This window comes from Acanthaster planci, linkage group LG12 (genome assembly GCF_054643075.1).
Source record: "Acanthaster planci isolate LZ-2023a linkage group LG12, COTS_SCS, whole genome shotgun sequence".
NCBI lineage: Eukaryota > Metazoa > Echinodermata > Asteroidea > Valvatida > Acanthasteridae > Acanthaster > Acanthaster planci.
Genome location: NC_141788.1, coordinates 3,617,459 through 3,637,649, shown reverse-complemented (window position 1 = coordinate 3,637,649; position 20,191 = coordinate 3,617,459). Strand labels below are relative to the sequence as shown.

General features: G+C 41.2%; 1 protein-coding gene across 1 annotated transcript; it reads right to left on the bottom strand.

Annotated features, from left to right (window-relative positions):
- Positions 1 to 308: 308 nt before the first annotated feature.
- Positions 309 to 19,641, bottom strand: LOC110977427 (ceramide glucosyltransferase-like). Its single transcript, XM_022231547.2, has 9 exons — positions 19,300 to 19,641; positions 14,455 to 14,593; positions 13,715 to 13,817; positions 13,014 to 13,115; positions 12,301 to 12,413; positions 10,453 to 10,631; positions 9,021 to 9,107; positions 8,602 to 8,791; positions 309 to 7,383 (listed from the first exon to the last, which is right to left on the bottom strand). The coding sequence occupies exons 1-9, from the start codon at positions 19,413 to 19,415 to the stop codon at positions 7,219 to 7,221; spliced, it is 1,194 nt and encodes a 397-aa protein (XP_022087239.1). The 5' UTR covers positions 19,416 to 19,641; the 3' UTR covers positions 309 to 7,218.
- Between the last annotated feature and the right edge of the window lie 550 nt (positions 19,642 to 20,191).

Sequence of the window (20,191 nt, the reverse complement as noted above, 5' to 3'; positions counted from 1 at the left end):
GAATCAATTAACTGTCACTTTTTTCACTCATGTAGCTCAATGGTCCTCCGACTATTACAATGGTGCTCAGGTGGTGTTATAGCAACATCAACATTCAGCAAAGGGTACCCTGAACACTTGACTCAGATAATTATCAATTTCAGTTGAAATAGTTTGTGAGAAATATGACAACCTGGAACACCCCCTGGCCGCAATTTGTCAGAAATTCATAACATGCTCCATTTTAATATTCCATTACATACATGTATACCTTATCTGTCATTGGGGTTTTTTTAATGCAAGAGAAGCACGCATACACTTTCATGAGATACTGTGAGAAGTCAGTAACTTTATTTCACCCAATAATGCCAAGATATACACACACTATATCCATGTACAAACTAATTCATTACAGGATAAACTAATTCATTACAGTCTTGTTTCCTTACAGTACCGGTATGTTACATGAATTACGTTATTTTTCATCATCTTTGTCGAGCACATTTCTTCGCACTGTGTTCAAATCAACTTAGCTTAACAGCAGACGGCTATTACAATTGCACACAGTACGCCGGCCTACTATCACCCACCTAAAGCATTCATGCACACATAATGTCAAGATGTACTCCTGAAGGACTGGCATTGGTAATGGCACAGCTAACATAAAAATAAGGACAGGGCTACAAGGTCATGAAATGCACAAGAACTATATTTGTCACGTATGAATATGGCTTGAGCAAGCAGGAATGGCAGTTATTAAGGTATGGAACAATCTTGATAAGACCATCACTGATTCGTCCTCGGCCATTTTCAGTCAAAACTACGACTAGTAGTATATTGTAAGAGTAACACACAGTCTCCCTCTTCCAACATTTACTAATTGGGATAAAAATCACACTGAATGATTTCATACCAAAAGCAAATAATTTCTAGAGTAAAATGTTCCTTAGAGCACCATCAACAAAGAGCTTAATCAAAAGATGGGCTCATGATGCACTGTCCAATGGACTACACGATTAAGGTGTGCTCAGATGAATGCCTGGTACTTCCAGAAGCAGAGCACTAACCTTACATGCCTAGTGTGGACTCGTAAACAAAAGATGTCCCTACGATGTAGGAAGGGAAGACATTCTGTGGGCCACGTCTACAGGACATCTTTCCCTTCTCTGAGAAAGATTTAAAGGCATCGGGGTTAGGGTTATCTGTCGTAAAAGAAAGAGGAACAGTCAAGGAAATTTTTTTTTTTTTCAAAAATCCAGCTGAAAATGGTTCACAGTTAAAGAAACACAAGCATTTCCACTGAGTTTCTTAACTGCACAGAATCAAAGGAATGTCCACGCTAGGTATGGAGGGTAAATATGTGTGAAGCAACTTTGGAACATGGTACTGTGTACAAAACTTGCTTGTAGTCGTTACTCTGTGCCAACAAGATGACACGATTACATGTACATCTATACATGAAAATCCTTTACTGTCTATAACTTCTTAAAGGAAAAACAGAACCTGTAATCCACTGACCAAAAAATCATCATTTAAAAACAAACAAACACCATTCTACCTTGTGCTTAACACCATTCTCCATTATTCTACAAGTGCAAAATTATCACTTACGACAACCTTCATGGGCCGACGCCCTTTCAGTTTACAATGTAAATCATTGGACTAACGCATCAACAATTTAAATATCATTCAGCTCAAGCCTCCGGTTGCAGAAGTGGGATTCTGCCAAGGCGTATGATGGTTTATGCTTAATCATGAGTGTAAAGAAACAAATCAGAGGAAACGCATACCTTAAGGAAGCTACTTGCTAATGGCTACAGCTATTTCCTTTCCTATGTCATCGCTAGCCAGGAATAAAACTTAAGCCAAGATCTCACAGTTTTAGTACAAATGAAGCATGCTTTAAATAAAAATGTATTATAAAGAATTAAGATGAATATATAAAATGCTGCTTTAACACTGAAATACAAAACAATAAGCAATAAGTAATATTCTGACAGAAAATTATTGAATATAGCAGCGGGCCCACTTTAAAAAGAAATCCATGCGTGTGAAATGTACTTGGAAAAGTAACAATATCTACATGTGTTATACTTGTAGAATGTAAATGACAATTCCTTCTCAACCAAACCCTCACGTAATGAGCCTCGTGCAGACTCCTTTGGTTGGAGCTGCACTTCACTGGTTCACAAACAATAATGAAGTGCACGCATTTTGGTCGCTTCGCTACCAACAAAATGAACACTCTCAACCAACACGGCTCTTTCCAACCAATGAGGGGGTGCTTCTGCCTACGGCGGATACCCACCATCTTTTTGTTTTTTGATGACAATACTCCTAGCTTCCTCAAGCTTTGCCCACTTTCAAAGCTTCAGCCATGTCACCAAGCAGCAGTTGTTGAATCCATTAAAGGGCACAGATGGAATTATCGCTAATAATGTGTTGCAAAACACAAACACAGTTCTAATTCTTGACCCATGACATGTTTCAGGAGTCAGTGGGAGTTCAAGCTACCATCCACTGAAAATGTTAGTTTTTCTTCTAAAACCTCCTCAAAAGCTGCTGCTTTTGAATGAACATATTTAAACGTGCACTACTAGTTTGAATGCATCTCGACAGATAAATGCAGCCTAGTTCATTTTTCAGGCAAATGTGAAGGAGGCAACCTGACGTCATGAAATATGTCAGCCAAATCTTGCAAATCCACAGTGCAAACATTTGATTGGACAGCACAATTCCATGTTCATACTTGCTTTTGATGTACTCGACAAAGCTTGCCTTCAAAAAACCTACATTAAGAATGAAAAATTCAGCACACGTGAACTACTTTACAGGTGAACCAGCAAGAAGTATGTGAAAATAAAGACCAACGTGCACAGTGAGAAAAGATTTTCTGCATTGTCAAAATTCCCCCATTCTCACAATGCTTTCAGTGGCCGGCTGTAATCTCTCACACTGAATTCAAGTTCAACAGCAATCTTCATGGGGGTAGGTTGAAAAGGCCAAGTTGAAACTTGGAAGTAATTGCAGTCATCCTCATTTGTATGTACAATGACTGACATTACAAATCTACTGAATGGACTGACTCTGAGACGGGCAATGCTCGTACTTTGGGAGTATAAATTCAAGTTACAGTGGCCCAGGAGTGACACTGTACAAGGTACCATGTTAGGTAAAAAAGATTGTTACGAGATATACACAGCTGACATCACCAATAAACTGATTTGTAACATGGGATAAAAAGAAGAAAAATTATGCCTAAATCTAGGCAGAATTTGTCGAGACGCAATTATCTTTAAAATTGTGAATTGGGCTTAAGCTGTATGCACACCGAAGTCATTGGAGCATAACTGGTGTAGGCCTTAGCTGTAAAAAGAAATAAAATAAGAGCCATTCTGTCCACGTCAAATCAAACATTCCAGGGTTGATCTCACAGATTTTTCTGAAAATGGCTGAAACTGCACGGTCTGATGAAAAACTCAGAAACCACAATTTAAGTGTTTGGGTCATGTGGTTTGTAAGGTACAGTCAAATTGCATTAAACTGTACATAAAGCTACACGCAAGATGTACTTAGGGCTAGTCAAGTATAGAAAGGGTTTCTTTGTTTATGAGCTTCAATTTAATCATAAAAATCATCTCCAACATTCCTATCCAGAAATACAGGCATTCAAAGAGTGAAAATTGATACATCAACAGTTTAATAACCTGTGGCCTCATATGATCTGAACAATTTCAGCAAATTTACCGGTACAAAATCTGTGCGAAGACCCGAAAGTGTTTGATTTGACACATACATGTAATGACCTATGACAATATGCAGCAAACAACATACACCAGGTGCTTATACAAAAATGTGTAAAAACTATAACGATCAGCCTTTTAAAACTTCACCCTTCTTTCAGTTCCACATTAATAAACAATATATGACATAAATAACATGTTTCAGTACTGCACATAAACCCTTGGTAAAAGTGTATCTTACAAGAGTTGAACACAAATAACTGACATGGTTACATGTACACGACCATACTTTCTCTACATGCATGCCCCAAGTAAGTTCCCGTCACAAACCTTTTTCAAGCATGTCACCTGATTGGGTCACATGACTACAGCAGTCGAGGCAGTGGATTCCTCTTGCTGCTCTGTGGGGATGAATTGCGGCAAAGTTTCTTTTCAGTCTTTTTCTGTTTAACAGCATCTGTGATTGTATGTACTCGACCATTGTGGAGCTTGTCATACTCACGTAAAACTTCTTTTATGTCAGATTGTCCATAAGGTTTAAAAGTTTCAAATGTTCAGTTTCTTTGTGGTACATGCATCTATGTAGACAGGAAGACGGTACAACTGAACAGGCCAGGAAGAACGGAAGACGAACAAAGCATTAAATTGAAAAATCTGCAGAACCTAACATCTTCTACTGAGATCTGGAAACTGAGTTGATAACAATGCCCCACAATGAGTTCGATTCCTCACAGCTCTTAAACAGTAACTGTCAAATTTCTGCAATGTAGAATTCAAGCTATTCAACAGTTAAGGTTATAAGAAAGATCAAATGCTCAGAGAGTCGCTTTAGAGATGTGTAAAGACAGTTCAATGTTTTAAAATGGTGCACGTGTAATCATTCATTGCCATCAATGAACCACTAAAATGCATATATTACAGTGAGATTAAAAGTGGCAAGCACAGTTTTTCCCGGAGTTGTGCATTATTAAAAAAAAAGTTGAGTTCATGAGTTATTTCTTTGATAAAATTCTGATTCAAAATTTACAAAACAATTAATACCTAAAATTGATACTCAAGATTGCCAAAAAATGGCGGCTGATAAATAAAAAAAAGAAGTACCATGCATAATAATTATGTAATAATAATGCCTATATCCTTGACAGCAAAACTGAAAAAAGAAAACAAATCAACTGCATTACTTGTTGCCACAACAGAGATTAGAACAAATCTTCGGATGTGTTTGGTTGCTGCAGTAGGCACGGTAAACAGGTTCCGATATCTACTCCAACTGCAACAAGATACGACTATTTCTACACAACACTCCAACACCTGGTGTTCTGATGTCACCGTTTACATCATGCACTATTCTAGTAATGTTATTATCGGTACCTGTACCCGTGTCATTGTTCACGACGGAGTGAAATGTTTTGAATGTAATGCAAGAGACACAAACAACTCTACACAATAAAATCTCACTTAATATATGTCAAGTTATAAATTTTGAGGTAGCACATTTTTGGGGGGTACAACCATGTGTATCCATCAACGAATATGTCACAAATTTCTGCCTAATGACTATCAAGTTGTTCATCTAACTAAAAAACTACTCTAACTCTATGCCCAGAGGAGAGATTTCTTCCAACCTGCATCCACGGGCATGTTGCTCTTCCAGGTATCATTCGGACTGGGCCGAAAATCCAACGCAGCGAAGGAAATTTAGGTCGAAAGCATGTACTCTGCGTGCACAGTACAAGATGGGGAGAACAAGCCCCTCACCGTTTTATTCAGCGTTTGAAAAGCTGGTCGTCCAAAGTTGCTCAGAATCACAAAGGAGAACAGAGGGGCTAAATTTCTTTAATGGTATGTATTCGTATATGCCTGTACATCTGCATGACAAAGGATGGTGTGTGGAATGAACAATAGGGTGTTCACCAGACAACCCTTCGTCTGAAAACCCTGCCTCGTGTAATGCAACGGTGAATGGAATCTTCAGATCTGAACCATCAATATGTGGCAACATTTCGATGGGCTAAGGCTGCATCCGAATCTGTTGTCTAGAGCTGGGTCTAGGTCTTAACTCCATTAGAAATGCACGGAGACGTGCAGACACTAGACCTAGCCGTAGCTCTGGAAGGCTGTTCCAGACACGGCTAAGGCTCACAATGATTTCAACACGTGGAAAATTCACGGAGGAATCGGAATCATAACAGAGTACAGTACACTCTTCAACTCTTCAACACTTCTGTGGTCCTCAGTGATACAATTTGACATTATTTCTGACTACTGACAAACACTGACTGTTTTACATCTCCACGCATGGCACTCTGGTCAAACTAATGAGTCACCCTTGAAATTTTCTTGTGTGATGCACCACCCATGAAACTCTCAGTAGATACCCCACTCTATCAAAACCAGGAAAAATGCACTGACTACTGCAAGAAGATTTCCAAGGAGTGTGATATCTCACAGTTAAATACTTGATGTAAAAGCAAATAGAAAGTTGTTTGCATGAGGGACACTGAGAACCAAACATTTATCACTCAAAGCAAAACAGAAACTGAAACAAAGGGCTTGTTGGATATTCCAAGAAGGGATGGCATCTATACAATTCAAGGGTTACAGAAGTTGACTGCTGACCAGGAAAGGAGGGTGACCCAGTGGATCGTTTGGGTACAAATAGCCACTACGGCCATTAGTTCTCATAACAAGCCAGTCAAGATCAGGGTCCTCCACCACCCGGCAGGGAATGCATGATAAAGGAGACAGTGTAAAATACAAATTGTAACTTGATCATAAGCATCACTCAACGTTTCAAAAGGAATTTACATGATACACCAACTCAAGTTCAGTCCTGGTTTTGGTAGATGGGGGTTATACTCATCCAAGCTCTCATGATGCTAGACAAATACCTGTTCACATACTAATTCTACCAATAATTGAAATCTGCCATTTCTTAAAGCTAAGCACCAGTTTTAGACCCAATCTTCAACATCCTCATTAATGGTAGGATGCTTAAGCTCAGCATGGGTCCTTTAAGTTACATATACTTGAAAGTGTGAGACGACCAACATGGTCTGAGTTGGCATCTGTGTGTCTTTAACCCTTTCGGTGCACACAGGTAACCCTACACAAGCTGTGCCATTCGGGGCTGAATACAATCGCTGTCGAGTGCCTGGTGCTCGTTCAAACTTTTGTTGGACTTTCAATCCTGATGAGATGGAAAAGGCTGTGCATGGACTACACCACATGAGCTTGACACGCACATGGTCCGTTAAACCTGCAATGCCACACTTGCTGGAATGAGAGTGCCAGACAAAGCAGGTCTCATTCACACCTAGATCCTAGATACAAGAATTCTGCATGAATGAAAGTGTAAAACATGGCCAGGGTTACATACCGTTATCCATAGGGAAGTTAATTATCAAGAGCTTCAAATGGCACTTGAGTGAAGTCGGGGCCAAGGTTTTTGAAATTGCTCTTTAATATCCTTATGCTGGTGGGGTGGAGGGGGAGGTCAGTGCACCTCCTCAAGGTAGCCGCCCCACTTGACACGAAACGTTCCCGTCCGCCACTTGACCTTGTTGTTAAAGCAGCCCTTCAGGAAGTAGAACGGTGCGGTGCATTCTCGGTAAACCCAGGCAACCATGTAGTCAAATTTCGAACAATTAAGATGTTCCACCTGTCAGCACAATCAAACAAGCGGCAGTTTCAGCAGGCAGAATGCAAGATTGAGCAGGCCTTACAGAATGAACAAGAGCGTAACTTTCACTGTTGCATGTCTACAACACGTACACATCTTATTAACCTGACTGAGGAGGAATGAACAATGAATCCTTCAATTGTTAAAACATCCATAGCACAGAAAAATGTGACCTGCTCTGGGAAAGTGAGTCAAAAGGCCATTTTTTCACTAATTTTATTTTACTTTGCATTAGAAATAGCCAGTCTAGCTCTTACTTTTGAGTTATCAGTCAGTTTGACATCCTGATAGAACAGACACCGTGTGGGTAAAAATGTTAACGGTATCCATGGATTTCCATGGTGCACGATTCTTTCGAAGTTCTCTCGCTCAAAAGTGCCTCGGGTGGCTTGTTACTCATTTTCACAGAACAGGTCACACATGTGGTCTCTTTCAAAACTGAATCACAGATCCCGATGAACAAAATGTGAAAAACTGAGTGGCCATTCCAAACTGATCCCAATTGCTCCATTCAAAATGTGCAGGGGGAAACCAGTCTCTTACATCAGTCAAAATTGTTTTGCAAATCCACTGTATGTAAATTGATAATACGAAAGACACTGATATCACTTCTAAAAGTCAATGGTATACTCGGATTATTAGCCCCTTCACGGCAGGATTACTTAGACCGCGACTGCTGGGCTGTGGTATGCCCTGAATGGAGGGCTTTGTCCGGCAGCAGGCCCCATTGAACCAGCAGCTGCATGGTGAATAAACTGTATGTGTGGTATGCACTAATCCTCACACAACGGTGTGGTAGTAGCAGTCCTCCGTAGCGAAGGGGTTAACATGGACGTCAGTGGATTGACTACGAATTAAGTAATGTGTGGTATATTTGAACAGTTTCTATAGCTGAGCTGTAAATGATACTTTGAGAAACAAAAGGGCTGTAACTGGACATTTTCATTCTTTTAAGATCAAGGATCTACCAATTATAATTACTTCCCTGTAGTGCAGCTCCTTACAACTATAACCTCCGAGGAAACATCATTTTCCCTGACCGTTACCGTTACCCAGCTCAATGGAACAAGATGCAAGACATGTCCACATTTTGATGCACGGAGTAGACACCTCAAGCGGCACTTAGTTTCAACCTTAGGACAACAGACCTGTTTACACCACTGAGAGTTGACGATTAGAGGAGAATCTTTCTCTCACCTGAAGAGCGCGGATTTGGATGTAGTCCAGCATAAACCACTGTAGCATGTGCACCATGAAGAAGAGAATGGGGTCCCAGCCAAAGAGGTAGTACACGGCCAACGTGCAGCACAGTCCGCACAGGACCGCCTCGGAGAAGGGCTCCAGAATGAGAATGGAAGGAACAGAGGAGGTGCGAACCGTGGTCCATCTGGGTAAGTCAAACCGGAGAGAGAGAGTCACAGTATTACCCCGAATAATCCAAGGCTAATAGTAATCCATCAGAAGCACTGGAGGATTTCGCAGGATTGGGGAGAGTGGAACCCAGCCTCTGTCACTTTGCACAGGGCCTGGTGATCCTCAAATATTTTTAAAATTCGAATGCCTAACTATTTGCTACAACTACTCACAATGGTGAAAATTAATCTTGTTTGGCCTACCTGACCATGCGTTTACCAAACGACTCTAGAGAGGTGTTGGCAGAATTCTGCATAGCGGGAAAGCTACTTATCCTGGTAGAAAGACCGCTGGGAAGAATGAAAGAAAGTAGAGAAGTCCATTTATACATGTCTCTTCCACTGGCACATGAAAAGGCAACACAAAATTTAGCGACAGCATGACCTGGTTCACAATACTACAATGCATGCTTGACAATCTTTACAACTGTCAGGCGCAGCTGAACGTGCACGTACGTTTTCACCTTTTTTTTTCAATCTTCACATGATCGACACGTACATGTAAATGTATGCATTTGAGTTTGGAAAACCAGGTTACACGTTCACTGAACTTAAGTGGTGGTAAAAAACTGAAAGCTTAAACTGTCTGCCTGGATCTGAAACCTTCCTGAAACATGTCTTCCTGAACGACACACCTTCTCTGTTGTGTCCCCTCGTCTGGATACAAATGTAGAAACTGCTACCGGTTCATTTCCATCGAAAACAAGGGAGTTCTACATGCGGTGGTTTCCCCAAGGTTTGAGGAAAAAAGCGTAGGTGTATGACTGCAGCCAATACCCATTTTACGAATAAATATCTCTTAAAGAAACTTAGAGTTTCAAGTGAGTGTACTTGCCACTGCCTGGTAATGTTACATTAGATTCGCTCACATTTTTTTTTCTTGTATTACATGGAAAATATACTAAAAACTCGACAGGATATTTTGCAGTGACCCAAAAACTGGCAGTACTGTTAAATCCTTACCAGGATATCTCCGTCACAGACCAACAACAAAGTGACACTTATATAATCACGCTAACAAGCTGACAACATCAGAAAACTCTGTTCAGCTTTGTTGGACAGAAGCCAAAAATAAAGCATTCCAGCCCCAAAGACCCATTAAAGGCTGGCAATGTCATAAAGTCATGCAACACGCCTTGCATGTTTGAACTAACATTTAATGACCTTGTCATTTGTTCAGTTTGTTGTAAGGTAGTGCTGGTACTGAATAGCAGTGAACTACGTGCAGACGTACATGCACATGTTCATGACGCAAACTTGTGTTGGGTTTATGCTTCCTCTGAAAGGGCGCATCCACAGAGCCGAAATTCTAGCATATTTACATTTTTCTTGAAATGCTAGGCATTCTGGGTTTTCAACAGGTGCTATCGAGGTGAATGATGGATCCAGAACCATATTTTCGGGGGGACCAAAATTTTAGGAGGAAAAGGGGATGGAAATTTGGAAATTTTTTGCTGAGGGGTGACGCTACATTAAGGGACTGTTAACAAGCTTTATGAAAGGAAAAATTGGCCTTTTATCACATTACTTTTTAAAAACCAAAATCTGGGGCACCCTTTATCAGAGGGGGGCCACGGTCCCCACTGGGCTGCACCCCTGCATGGGCCCCTTGATTGAGGCAGGCATCAACAGTTACCTTTTGATGGCCGCAACCCCCATGTAGAAATCCTCCGATATGTATTTGCCCAGTTCCGTGAACCCCCCGGCCTCCTCCAGCACAGTCCTCCGTATCAAATTGGACATGCCCGTCACGCAGGTGGCTCCCACCATGTTGCAGCATATATACATCCGGCAATGGGGGCCACCAAAATATGCCTACAACAAAGCAGAAAAGTTTGTGCGCGTTACAACTACAGCTCCGCTGCCTTTCCTGGTTTTCAAATTTGTTCACATTTTCTGCAAGGACTGGACCCCCAGAAAAGTCTGAATTTGTGGATCTCTCTTTTTCAAGAACCCCACGTGTAAATCTCATTCCAACATAATGTGTTGTGAAGCAATGGTTTAAACACTGAAATTTAATGCAAAGGGTATACACCTGTCCAGCAGTAAGTACATGAACAGAAACACCATACCAGGCAAATGTGATTGATGAATGCAATCAGCCATGTCAAAAGATAAACTCACAATTATCATAAAAAATGATTTTAAACGTATACAAGCATATGCCAGTTGTCTATATTGGGGTCTTTTGGTTTCAGAACACAACTGTACAATTTTGTACATAAGGACCACATGCATGCTGTGCATAAATATTTCTACACTAAGTGCACTTCTCCACAGTTTTACTTTCACCCTTCAAAACTCTTCAGTTGAGAGGGTTTGAAAGAGCACGCTCAACACCGGTGCAAAAAAACCTTTCATTTTACGGCTCTGAAAAGCCTTGGTAGTTCATCTAAAATTGAAGTAGAGTGTGAAGGAGGCAACAATGCCTCACCCTGAATATGCAACAAAGCAGGTTGTGTACAGTTTCAAAGGCAGAAAAATTCCCACAAAAGATGGCTTTGAAGGGAATTGCCAAGTGCCTCTTACAACTCAACCAACGGGCCAACTGGGTAGGGTTTCGAGGAACACAGAATAGAGGGGTTTCTGTACGTGTTGGCTCAAAAACCAATGTTCAAACGATTTGTAAGAGAGTTTCAGCAGCAAAAGGACTGAAAATCAGTGCCATTTCCAAGGGTGAGGTTATTAAGGGAAGAAAAAAATCCATGCAACAGAAGGCTGTCACAATGAAAAAAAAGTCAAATGCCATGACTTTGTCACGCAACAACAAATGAATTCTTTCACAAATGTCTACGATTTTGAATCTCACAGTTGGTCTTTTTTGTAAACAGTGAAGAAAGCCTTGACAGATTAAACCTCCAAATCCAGAGAGTAAACAATCTTGAAATGTAGGAGAAAAACTCAGAAATCATACTCCTCCCACTTCAAATGTCAATTAACCCTAACCCCCTGGTTTCCTGCACTAGAAAGCACACTGAACCTCAAAATCCAACAGGTGCATGTACGTGTCTATGTACTTGTTCATGCAGGTTACTGTACCAAACCTGATAAACTTCAACAGAATGAGCCCGTTGGAGTTTGAGTGATATGGTATGGATGGGTCTATGCAATATAGGATGACTTGCACTGAACAGTACCAAAGTCAAGCAAAGTCCATGGTACAGCAAGCTAGACACTGCAGACAATGAACCCTGTGTGTTCACCCTCACACAGAATCCAACACCGTCTCCCTGGGCCTTTCATCCCAAGTCTCCCAAAATTCAACAACAAGTTCCTCACGTACGGTACCAAACCTGCCAACACCTCACAAAACCTGCTGTTGGAGTATGGCAGGTTTGGGGTCGTTAGGGTTAAGCAATGTCTGTCATGTCCCATAGAGCCAATCACAGCTTACACACAATTAAAATAAAACTACCATGAAAAGTACACATAACAATATTTCTGAGTGTAAAAACTCTGCAGCTCTTTCTCTCTACTCACTCACCTTTTCTAGAGTAGCACCAAAGCCTTTCCTATTACAGCAATACGGTATGGCATGAACTAAACCCACGTCAGGGGTCATTTTACACACCATTTCTGTCAAAGTGTTGCTGAAAACTGTGGACCAGACATTCAGAGAAATGACACATCAGGCAGCAGCACACATGTACATTATGTACAGTAGACATGCATGAAATCAAGAGAACTAGAAATTCAAACAGTTACTATGCGCTTTTACTTTGTGAGAAAATGACTGAACAGACGTACAGTGTGTCTTGTTGGGGAAATGTGAATTGAGTAGAGAGGGGGACCAGTTTGTCTCCACAATTCTTTCCATGCTTTTATGTCCAGTGCAAATGCTCATACAAGGAGTTTGACGATTTGGCGAGATCAGGGAGATACAAGCAGCAAGCCCGTCCATACTGGGCCTGCGCACGTGTCACTAGCTGAGAATAATGGTAGATTTGTGGAAAAATTGATGCACAGGAAAGTTGTCTGAGTTGAGAATGAAAAAGTGCGACTGTTTTTCATGTTCCAGAGATGAAATCTTGCTTCATTCCTGTTTTGTGACCATCATCTCTTGCATTGCTTCCGGCCTGTTTGCATTTCGCTCTGTTCATGTTTTAAACATTTCCAAATACCATGAGGGATAGGGAACGATAATGTTTCAAGGAGATCACCTCTGATCTGTATTTCCAAACACGTGCATGAGCTTACCCCTAATTCCACTGTCGCTGATCATGATGAGGTCATACTGAGCAGCGCTGTAGCCAGGCATTAGGTTGTTTAGTTTGGGATTCATGCCAATCCTGGAGCCACCTGTAAATACAAGACAATCTAGTCGTGTTTGGGGTGTGTGGAGTGAGTGGTGTTTAATACATTTACATATACATGTATATAGCTCCCGATCATGGGGGATGGGGGTTCGAATCTTAGCAGGTGGTTACATGTTGTAGACCTTGGGCAGGTCACTTCACTCCTGCGCGCCTCTCTCCAACATGGAGTAAATGGGTACCTGTGAGTGCTGATAATAATAATTGTGTTGACAACCACGTGAGCCTGAAATGGCAACATTGAACGGTATGCAGCAGGAGCTGAGATGGATTCAGAAACATTCTGACACTGTGAGCCCAATGAAGAAGGGATAATAATACATTGGTGCATTTTATTAGATACTGAAAAATGACAGTAATTTTGGCTCCGCACTGGATTAATGCTAATTCTAAATTAGGCTTTATCCTTACACCGTAGCATATATATTCACACCATATTCTTTATCGGTATGTTGAAAAAAAAATCACTAGCTCACTTGGGTGGGATTTATACGCGACACTTCTGCTTACTAGTGCAGATGTCTTAACCATCTTGCCAGGATCAGGTGGCTGGCTCGAATCCAGTGCAGGGGATGTGTTACTCACCCAGAAAAAGCCTCGCGTCTACCTGAGGGTACTTTCCCATGAGAGCTTCCACCGTTTTACAAGCGGGGTCCTTCTCATCTTGTATGCAAAATATGAGCTCATACTGCAGCACGTAAGAACAAAAATCACGTACATGTACTGTAGGACAACGAACTTGTTTGATAGTCCTACATCCTTTAAGAGTTGGAAGGTTGGAGACCGTTAGGAAAATAAGTCAACTTCACAGATTCAAATCCTTCTACATGTGCGTGTACCTGACAAAAGAATCCCAATGCCATACGGTTAACTACAAATAAATCAGTTTTGTTTCTGGCGATCCTGAATTTAAGAAATTCCTCTTTCCCTTCCAGTAGGCTGGGAAAAACTAGGAAAGATTTTTAAAAGTTTTTCCCAGATGGCTCAAAGTTTCAAAGATGCTTCTTCTGAACTAACCTTCACTTGTTTAGGAACACACTAAAACTTTTAGTTTACATTTGCTTTGAAAATGGGAATGCGGGGCCTCAGATTTTCACCAGTAGCTTTTGTTTTCATAAAAACAGGATGGCTAGAGATCTTCTGCTATTTACAACTCTCCTGACAGTTTTCCCAACTTGACAGTATCACAAAGTACTTTGCTGGGAAATTATGAGCCATGACAATGGAAAACTCGTCCAAAATCCACTGGACCAGAAACAACTTGTGTCTTGCCTCTGGCCTCATTGCTTACATTATGCATCCTAGAGCTCTGGCTTTCGACTTACCCTCGGATAATCCAAATTAAAGAATGTTTCTAAGTTGTCTTCTAGGTTGGCATCTACACCGACTAACGGCTTGAGTATTGTAACCCCAGGCAGTTCTTCTCTGACTACGTTGCTTGGCTTTCTGTGCATGTATAATTTTCTGGATAAACAAAGGTGAAATATGGTTACTTGATACATGTATGAACCCTGGACGCATGCAGTAAAATTAACTGGATTTCACTGCCAGTTACCATTTTTTGTCAATGCTCATCATGTCTTTCTCCAAAGTTCTTTGTAAAGTTCTTTTCTGTATCTATCAGGGTAATTCCGGAAATTAGGGTCCATTTCCCTTTCACACCTGACATATGATTTTGTAAGTTAAGAACATATTTTCTAATTTCCAAGAGTGATTAATTAATGCAAATTACCTGCCAAACAAATAGTAATAGTTTTAAATCACTTTTGGACCCCTAATTTCCCGAATTACCCACCAGCTAGAGACACAGTCTCTCAGTCTGCCCAAGAAAATGTCCAACTATGGCCCCAAAACCACATGTACGTAGGGTGTGAAAAAGCATCACTGCCTAATAAATGACCTTTGACTTGAGGGTAATCATCTAGGTATCTACATGTTCAACTGCTACATTAACCATGGACATGTACTGGTACTTGAAATGCGGGCAAATTAGCCACAGGAAACAAACTATTGGCAAGGTTGATAGTACCCAACACAATGCCAGTAGTGTGTTCTTGATAGTTTCCTGTCTTCGGATACAGGCATATCGCAGATGGGAGGTTGAACAGATCTCTAATAGAAGACACGTATTTGGTCATACACATCATCAAATGCCAGATACATGTATGTACACATGAACCATCTGATTGGTTAACTTGTTGGCTAACTTTCCTACTCTCAACTAACAACCTGTGAGACTCTTCAAGTTTGCTCACTGAAAGGATTTCAAACCGAATTCAAAACTGCAACAGTTTTACCATACTGCCCTGCTGCACGACAAGAATACAGGCATACATGTATACACACGAGGTGTGTTGTAAAGTCTGACAGCAAGGCAGAATGCAAACTGGCAGTGTGCCAAATCCACACCAGAGTAACGATCAAAAAATGGCCAGATTTTTAAGAGAAAGTTTCATGCATGCACATTCCGCATAGGATTACTTCCAATAACTTGGAAGTTTAAGCCTACGTGTCATCATACATGTACATGTATCTCTATTCCCAAGAGTATCCAGACATATCCTGAAGGCCATGAAGCATTAAAGTGGTTAATTCATGATCTTTGTGACCTTTGAATCTTTTGCTGTTTCACTACAAAAGCAGCGGCGAAGTTGCAGTCTCATAATGCTGTACGGTATCCACTACTCTCAACCAAAACTACAAATGTGAAAAACTACAAAGCAAGTAATGCTTGCAGGTTTGCATAGTGGATCTACAATAGGTAGGAGGTTTGCAGAGATAACCTCCAAATGGGGGAAAGATTACTCATGTACTAGCTACATGTACATGTATGCCACAAAAGAGATAATCCATACGGTGTCTCCACAAACCTAACTATAAATCAAGTAACCGGGGTACGTGTTAGCCATAAAGCCTGATTTCCTGACAACAATGGCCAATGCTCTGAGTGCTCAAGTTGGAAATTCAATGCTGGCTACAAATTGGTTGGACAGAAAGACAGAATAAATGCAAAGTGATCCTCAGAGGAAAGCACCATTTCAATCAATTTAAGTGAACATTGGCGCTAGCAGTGCTAGCAGTGCAATATCGTACAACGTACTTGACAAAACTCATACATGAAGCAATATGATGAAATTTACGGGCGAAGCACAAAATCACTTTATAAAGTCCAGTCACTGATTGATCTCTTCCCTTTTTCATCTTTCTAGATATACATGTACTGTCTTTTTTCCTTTAAGCTTTTGCTATTTTAAATAATTAGATATGCTGCAAATTTTATATGCATTTTAAGGCTAATTTAAAACAGAATATTCTAACGTACATGTATGTTTGTATGTATTTTACAATAATTTAATTGTCATTAACATGTAAGCGTTTAAATGTTTAATCTTTCATGGTTTTTAAATCTTGTTTTGTGTACCTGTTTATGATGTACATGTACATGCACAAGCAGTTTGGCTTATTGGCCCCGAAGTGTGGGTCAATAAAACAAATAAATAACAATAACAACAGTTGTCATACGTGTACCCAAAAGTCGGATTTACGTGTGCAAGTTGACACTGACGGTAGGGGGCAATGCAGATCTTTATCAAGCTCTACCAGAAGCAGCGAATTCATTTCAGCCATGATAAATTTGACGGTACTAAGCAATGCCCCCAGGCAATTATCAAGGTTTGATTTAGGCCCTCCTAATTTTTGTCTATACTTTGTATATTTTATGATTTAGGCCTGACCTGAACTGAGCTCGGCCTATTAGGCCAGTCCCTGTTACAGTGGGGATGATCTAAACTATAGCCTTGCAACTGGGCTGGCCAAACTACAAGTGGGACAGCACTCACATAAAGATCACAGGCTGAGGCAGGGTGTTTGTATGAGACTTATCATCAATACATTACATCAGTCGTCACACCTTGGTAAAAATCAGCAAAATCCACAACTGTTTGTGTTGAAGACAAGACAGCAAGTTGACACAATTTTGATGAACTCTGCACCGACAGCTACGAGAGAGTAGTGAAACAAGCCAAGCTGTCTGCTTGCGAAAACAGAGAACATTCCTGACATTTCCAAAGGGAGACAGTAAAGATATCAAACCCCGCGGGCCCAACACTTTGGGCCGTGCAATGTAGCAAAACATAGGGGGGAATACCATACACCTTTTGTTCAGGCTCGACTTTCAATGTCTCGCGACAACTAGAGAAGTGATACACATGATACAGTCACCAGGATGTGTGGGCGCACCAAGGTCACAGATGAAGTCACGCACAGGCATACATGTGCGTGCGTCTAATCATGTGCTTTTTTTCCTCCATGGTATAACGGTCTATGTGCCAACGCCTGCTAAAAGGATTATACAGTTACATGACACGTACATGTAACTACTGATATGCTAGGCGTCACTTGTTGATTGATTGCAATCTAAGTCGATCCTGTAGTCAAATCTCAGGCCTGACTTCCCCTTTTGAAACAAAATCTCCAAATGTAAAACATGAAAAAAGAAAAGGTAATCAGTTGATTAGGCATGGGGCCAATTAATCCCTTAGCTATTTATAAAATTATTACGGTAAGGGTAACCCATCCGGCAAAAAGTGATCATTTGGGACCCTCACAGTGCAGAAAACCTTGTAGAAATGTTAAATTTAAGAACATTTGGAAAGCTGTAGGGCTTGGTGCTTCGTACCCCTGCAGCTACCGGTATGTAGCTTGTCATTCTTCTTAGAAAGGGAGAAATGAGAAGCAATCCAAAAGCAATATTCCTCGGTATACAACATGTCCGACAGATCGCTGGCTGCAGCTTGGAAACAGAGATGCAACCAAACGTATGAAGCCAAACCATGATGGTTGTGTTTGTGTTACGCATGCCCAATGTGTATTAGACTCGCTTTGCAGCCGTTTAGCGTTATATCAACAGTGAAAATGTCGTAACCCGTGTGAATTGCAGTAGTCAAGCAGTTACAACATAATGGTTTGTGATGCATGGGGTGTGGTTTCGAATCCCGGGTCGAAATTGTGGGCAGGGAGGTGTTTTTTTTAAAAGAACATAAAGCCCGAATGTTACAGGAGCCTAATTTCACATGTGAAGGTTTTATAGTTGGTTGAGCATCTGAATGTCATGCATTGTGCACAGTTGTGAACCGTGGTTTGGCTTCATACGTGTGATTGCATAGCTCTGGAAACATGTTGCATTAATGATTACAAAAATTTCTGGGTCAATCATAAACCTACATGTACATTGTGTGACAATACTTACACTGTTGTGCAACTGCATCCATCTCATACAAGTTCTAAATTCATGTTGGTCTGAACAAGTCTATTTTTCATTATCTGTCTAGGGAATCTGCCTTGGAGTAAAAGTTAACGGCTAGACAGAAAGTTTAGCAAAGACTCAAGTTACTCCAGTGGCAACACTTGAGCTTTTCCAGCAAGTCGTGCAACGCATGTCCTACCCTTCCCTTCTCGTCCTTAACCATTCGCTCGGACATGTCTGATGTGAAGGGCAGATTACCCTTGCCATGTTGCCTAACTTAAACGAACTTTGTGATGACACCTTTGTCACTGGATAAGGCTGAGAAGCTGTATGCATGCATCACTGATTTCTCCAGATTGATCCAAGAAGGGGAAGTAAAGAATTCCACATACGGACGCCACTCGGCACCCCATGCACAAACCCTGAGACTGGTCTGAAAAATTTTAACTGTTTTCCAAGTAAACGACTTGCTTTTTTCCCCTCCTAAATTGAACTTTTATGGACACTGTGGTTTCTCCTGTATGTAAACAATCTGTCAATCTGTCAAACAAGATTGTTTGCAGACAACTGTACTTTAAACACCCTGGTTACTGCTGATCAAATAAAAAAAAAGATACTGCAAAATGACCTAAAACTGCTCGAGGACTGGTAGGACACATGATTGATGTGTTTAAACCTGAAAAATGCTGCACCGTGATTATCGGAAAGACTCAAAGAGAGACCAGGCTGTAGACTGGAATGACTGGAACAGGTTAACAACTGAGGTGGTAAACTACCCATATAAATCATATTCAGTAAGTGTCATCTGGCCACTCCACACGTAGCCTGGTCTAAACCTTTTTTAAGTTAGCGTGATGTGTCAGAAGATGACACGTTGCTGGCTGAATGATAGCGGTGCATAATGATGCACGATATATGTACTTACATGTATAGAATGGCCACCAAGTGGAATACATACAAGCACACGATCTCAACGCACACGAAAAAATACGCCAGACCCAGCGTGAAATTCGACGTTAGATACAAGTTCCAAAAATCCATCGTTGGGCTGAGAATCTCACTCGCACACAGGGATTTGTCATGGTAAAAACGAAACACTTCAATGGTGATCCTGATTTATGTGAACTGGGTCAAAACGCTCTCGGCAGCATTTAAACTCAACATGGATGGGTGGAACACCCTGACATGTCTTGCATGCACGTACGTACTACAAGCGCGAGTCTTAAGCACAACGTAGTGCTAGCGGCTGACATTCCGATCTCGTCGTGCATTGGTTAATCGTACGATCAGGTCATGTGTCTGTCATATGGCTCTGACGATTGTGAAGTGCGCCACACACGACCGACCGCAATATCCGTGTCCGAAAGGCACTTCTGGGATGGGACTACGGCTACGTCTACTACAGGGGCGTTCTTGCGCATTTCCCGAGCGAAGACTAGCTCTGACACGCCCTTGCGGTGGGGCCCCGGGGCTGGGATTCGATTGCGTCATGGCACCTGAAACCCACGTATATTTCCAAAAACTGGGGGGAAGTCAGTGGGGGCTGGACGTCCCCTCGTAAACACCCAGGTCCTTTCTCCACCCGAAATTTTATTTTGAGAATCTACGGTTGGTTAACGGATTTAATCGTGCATATTTTAGCTCACTTTCCGACGACATTTCATATCACGTGATTTTTTTCAAAACTTTCTCTCTTTATAAAAAAAAAATGGGATTCTATAACCCCCGGACGGGGGTTATAGATATCAGTTTCCATTCTGAAGAGTTATCCCAATTTCCATCCATCTGTTAAAAAATCCTCCTGGAGGTAGGCACTA

Bases quoted from the DNA above. Each gene is read 5' to 3' on its own strand.
- LOC110977427 (XM_022231547.2), bottom strand. From the start codon at position 19,415: ATGGATTTTTGGAACTTGTATCTAACGTCGAATTTCACGCTGGGTCTG. The intron at 9,108-10,452 runs GTAACTGTTGAT...CATTCTTCCCAG, and splicing joins GGGGTTGCGGCCATCAAAAG to CGGTCTTTCTACCAGGATAA. The intron at 7,384-8,601 runs GTGAGAGAAAGA...TTGTGCTGACAG, and splicing joins TCCAAATCCGCGCTCTTCAG to GTGGAACATCTTAATTGTTC.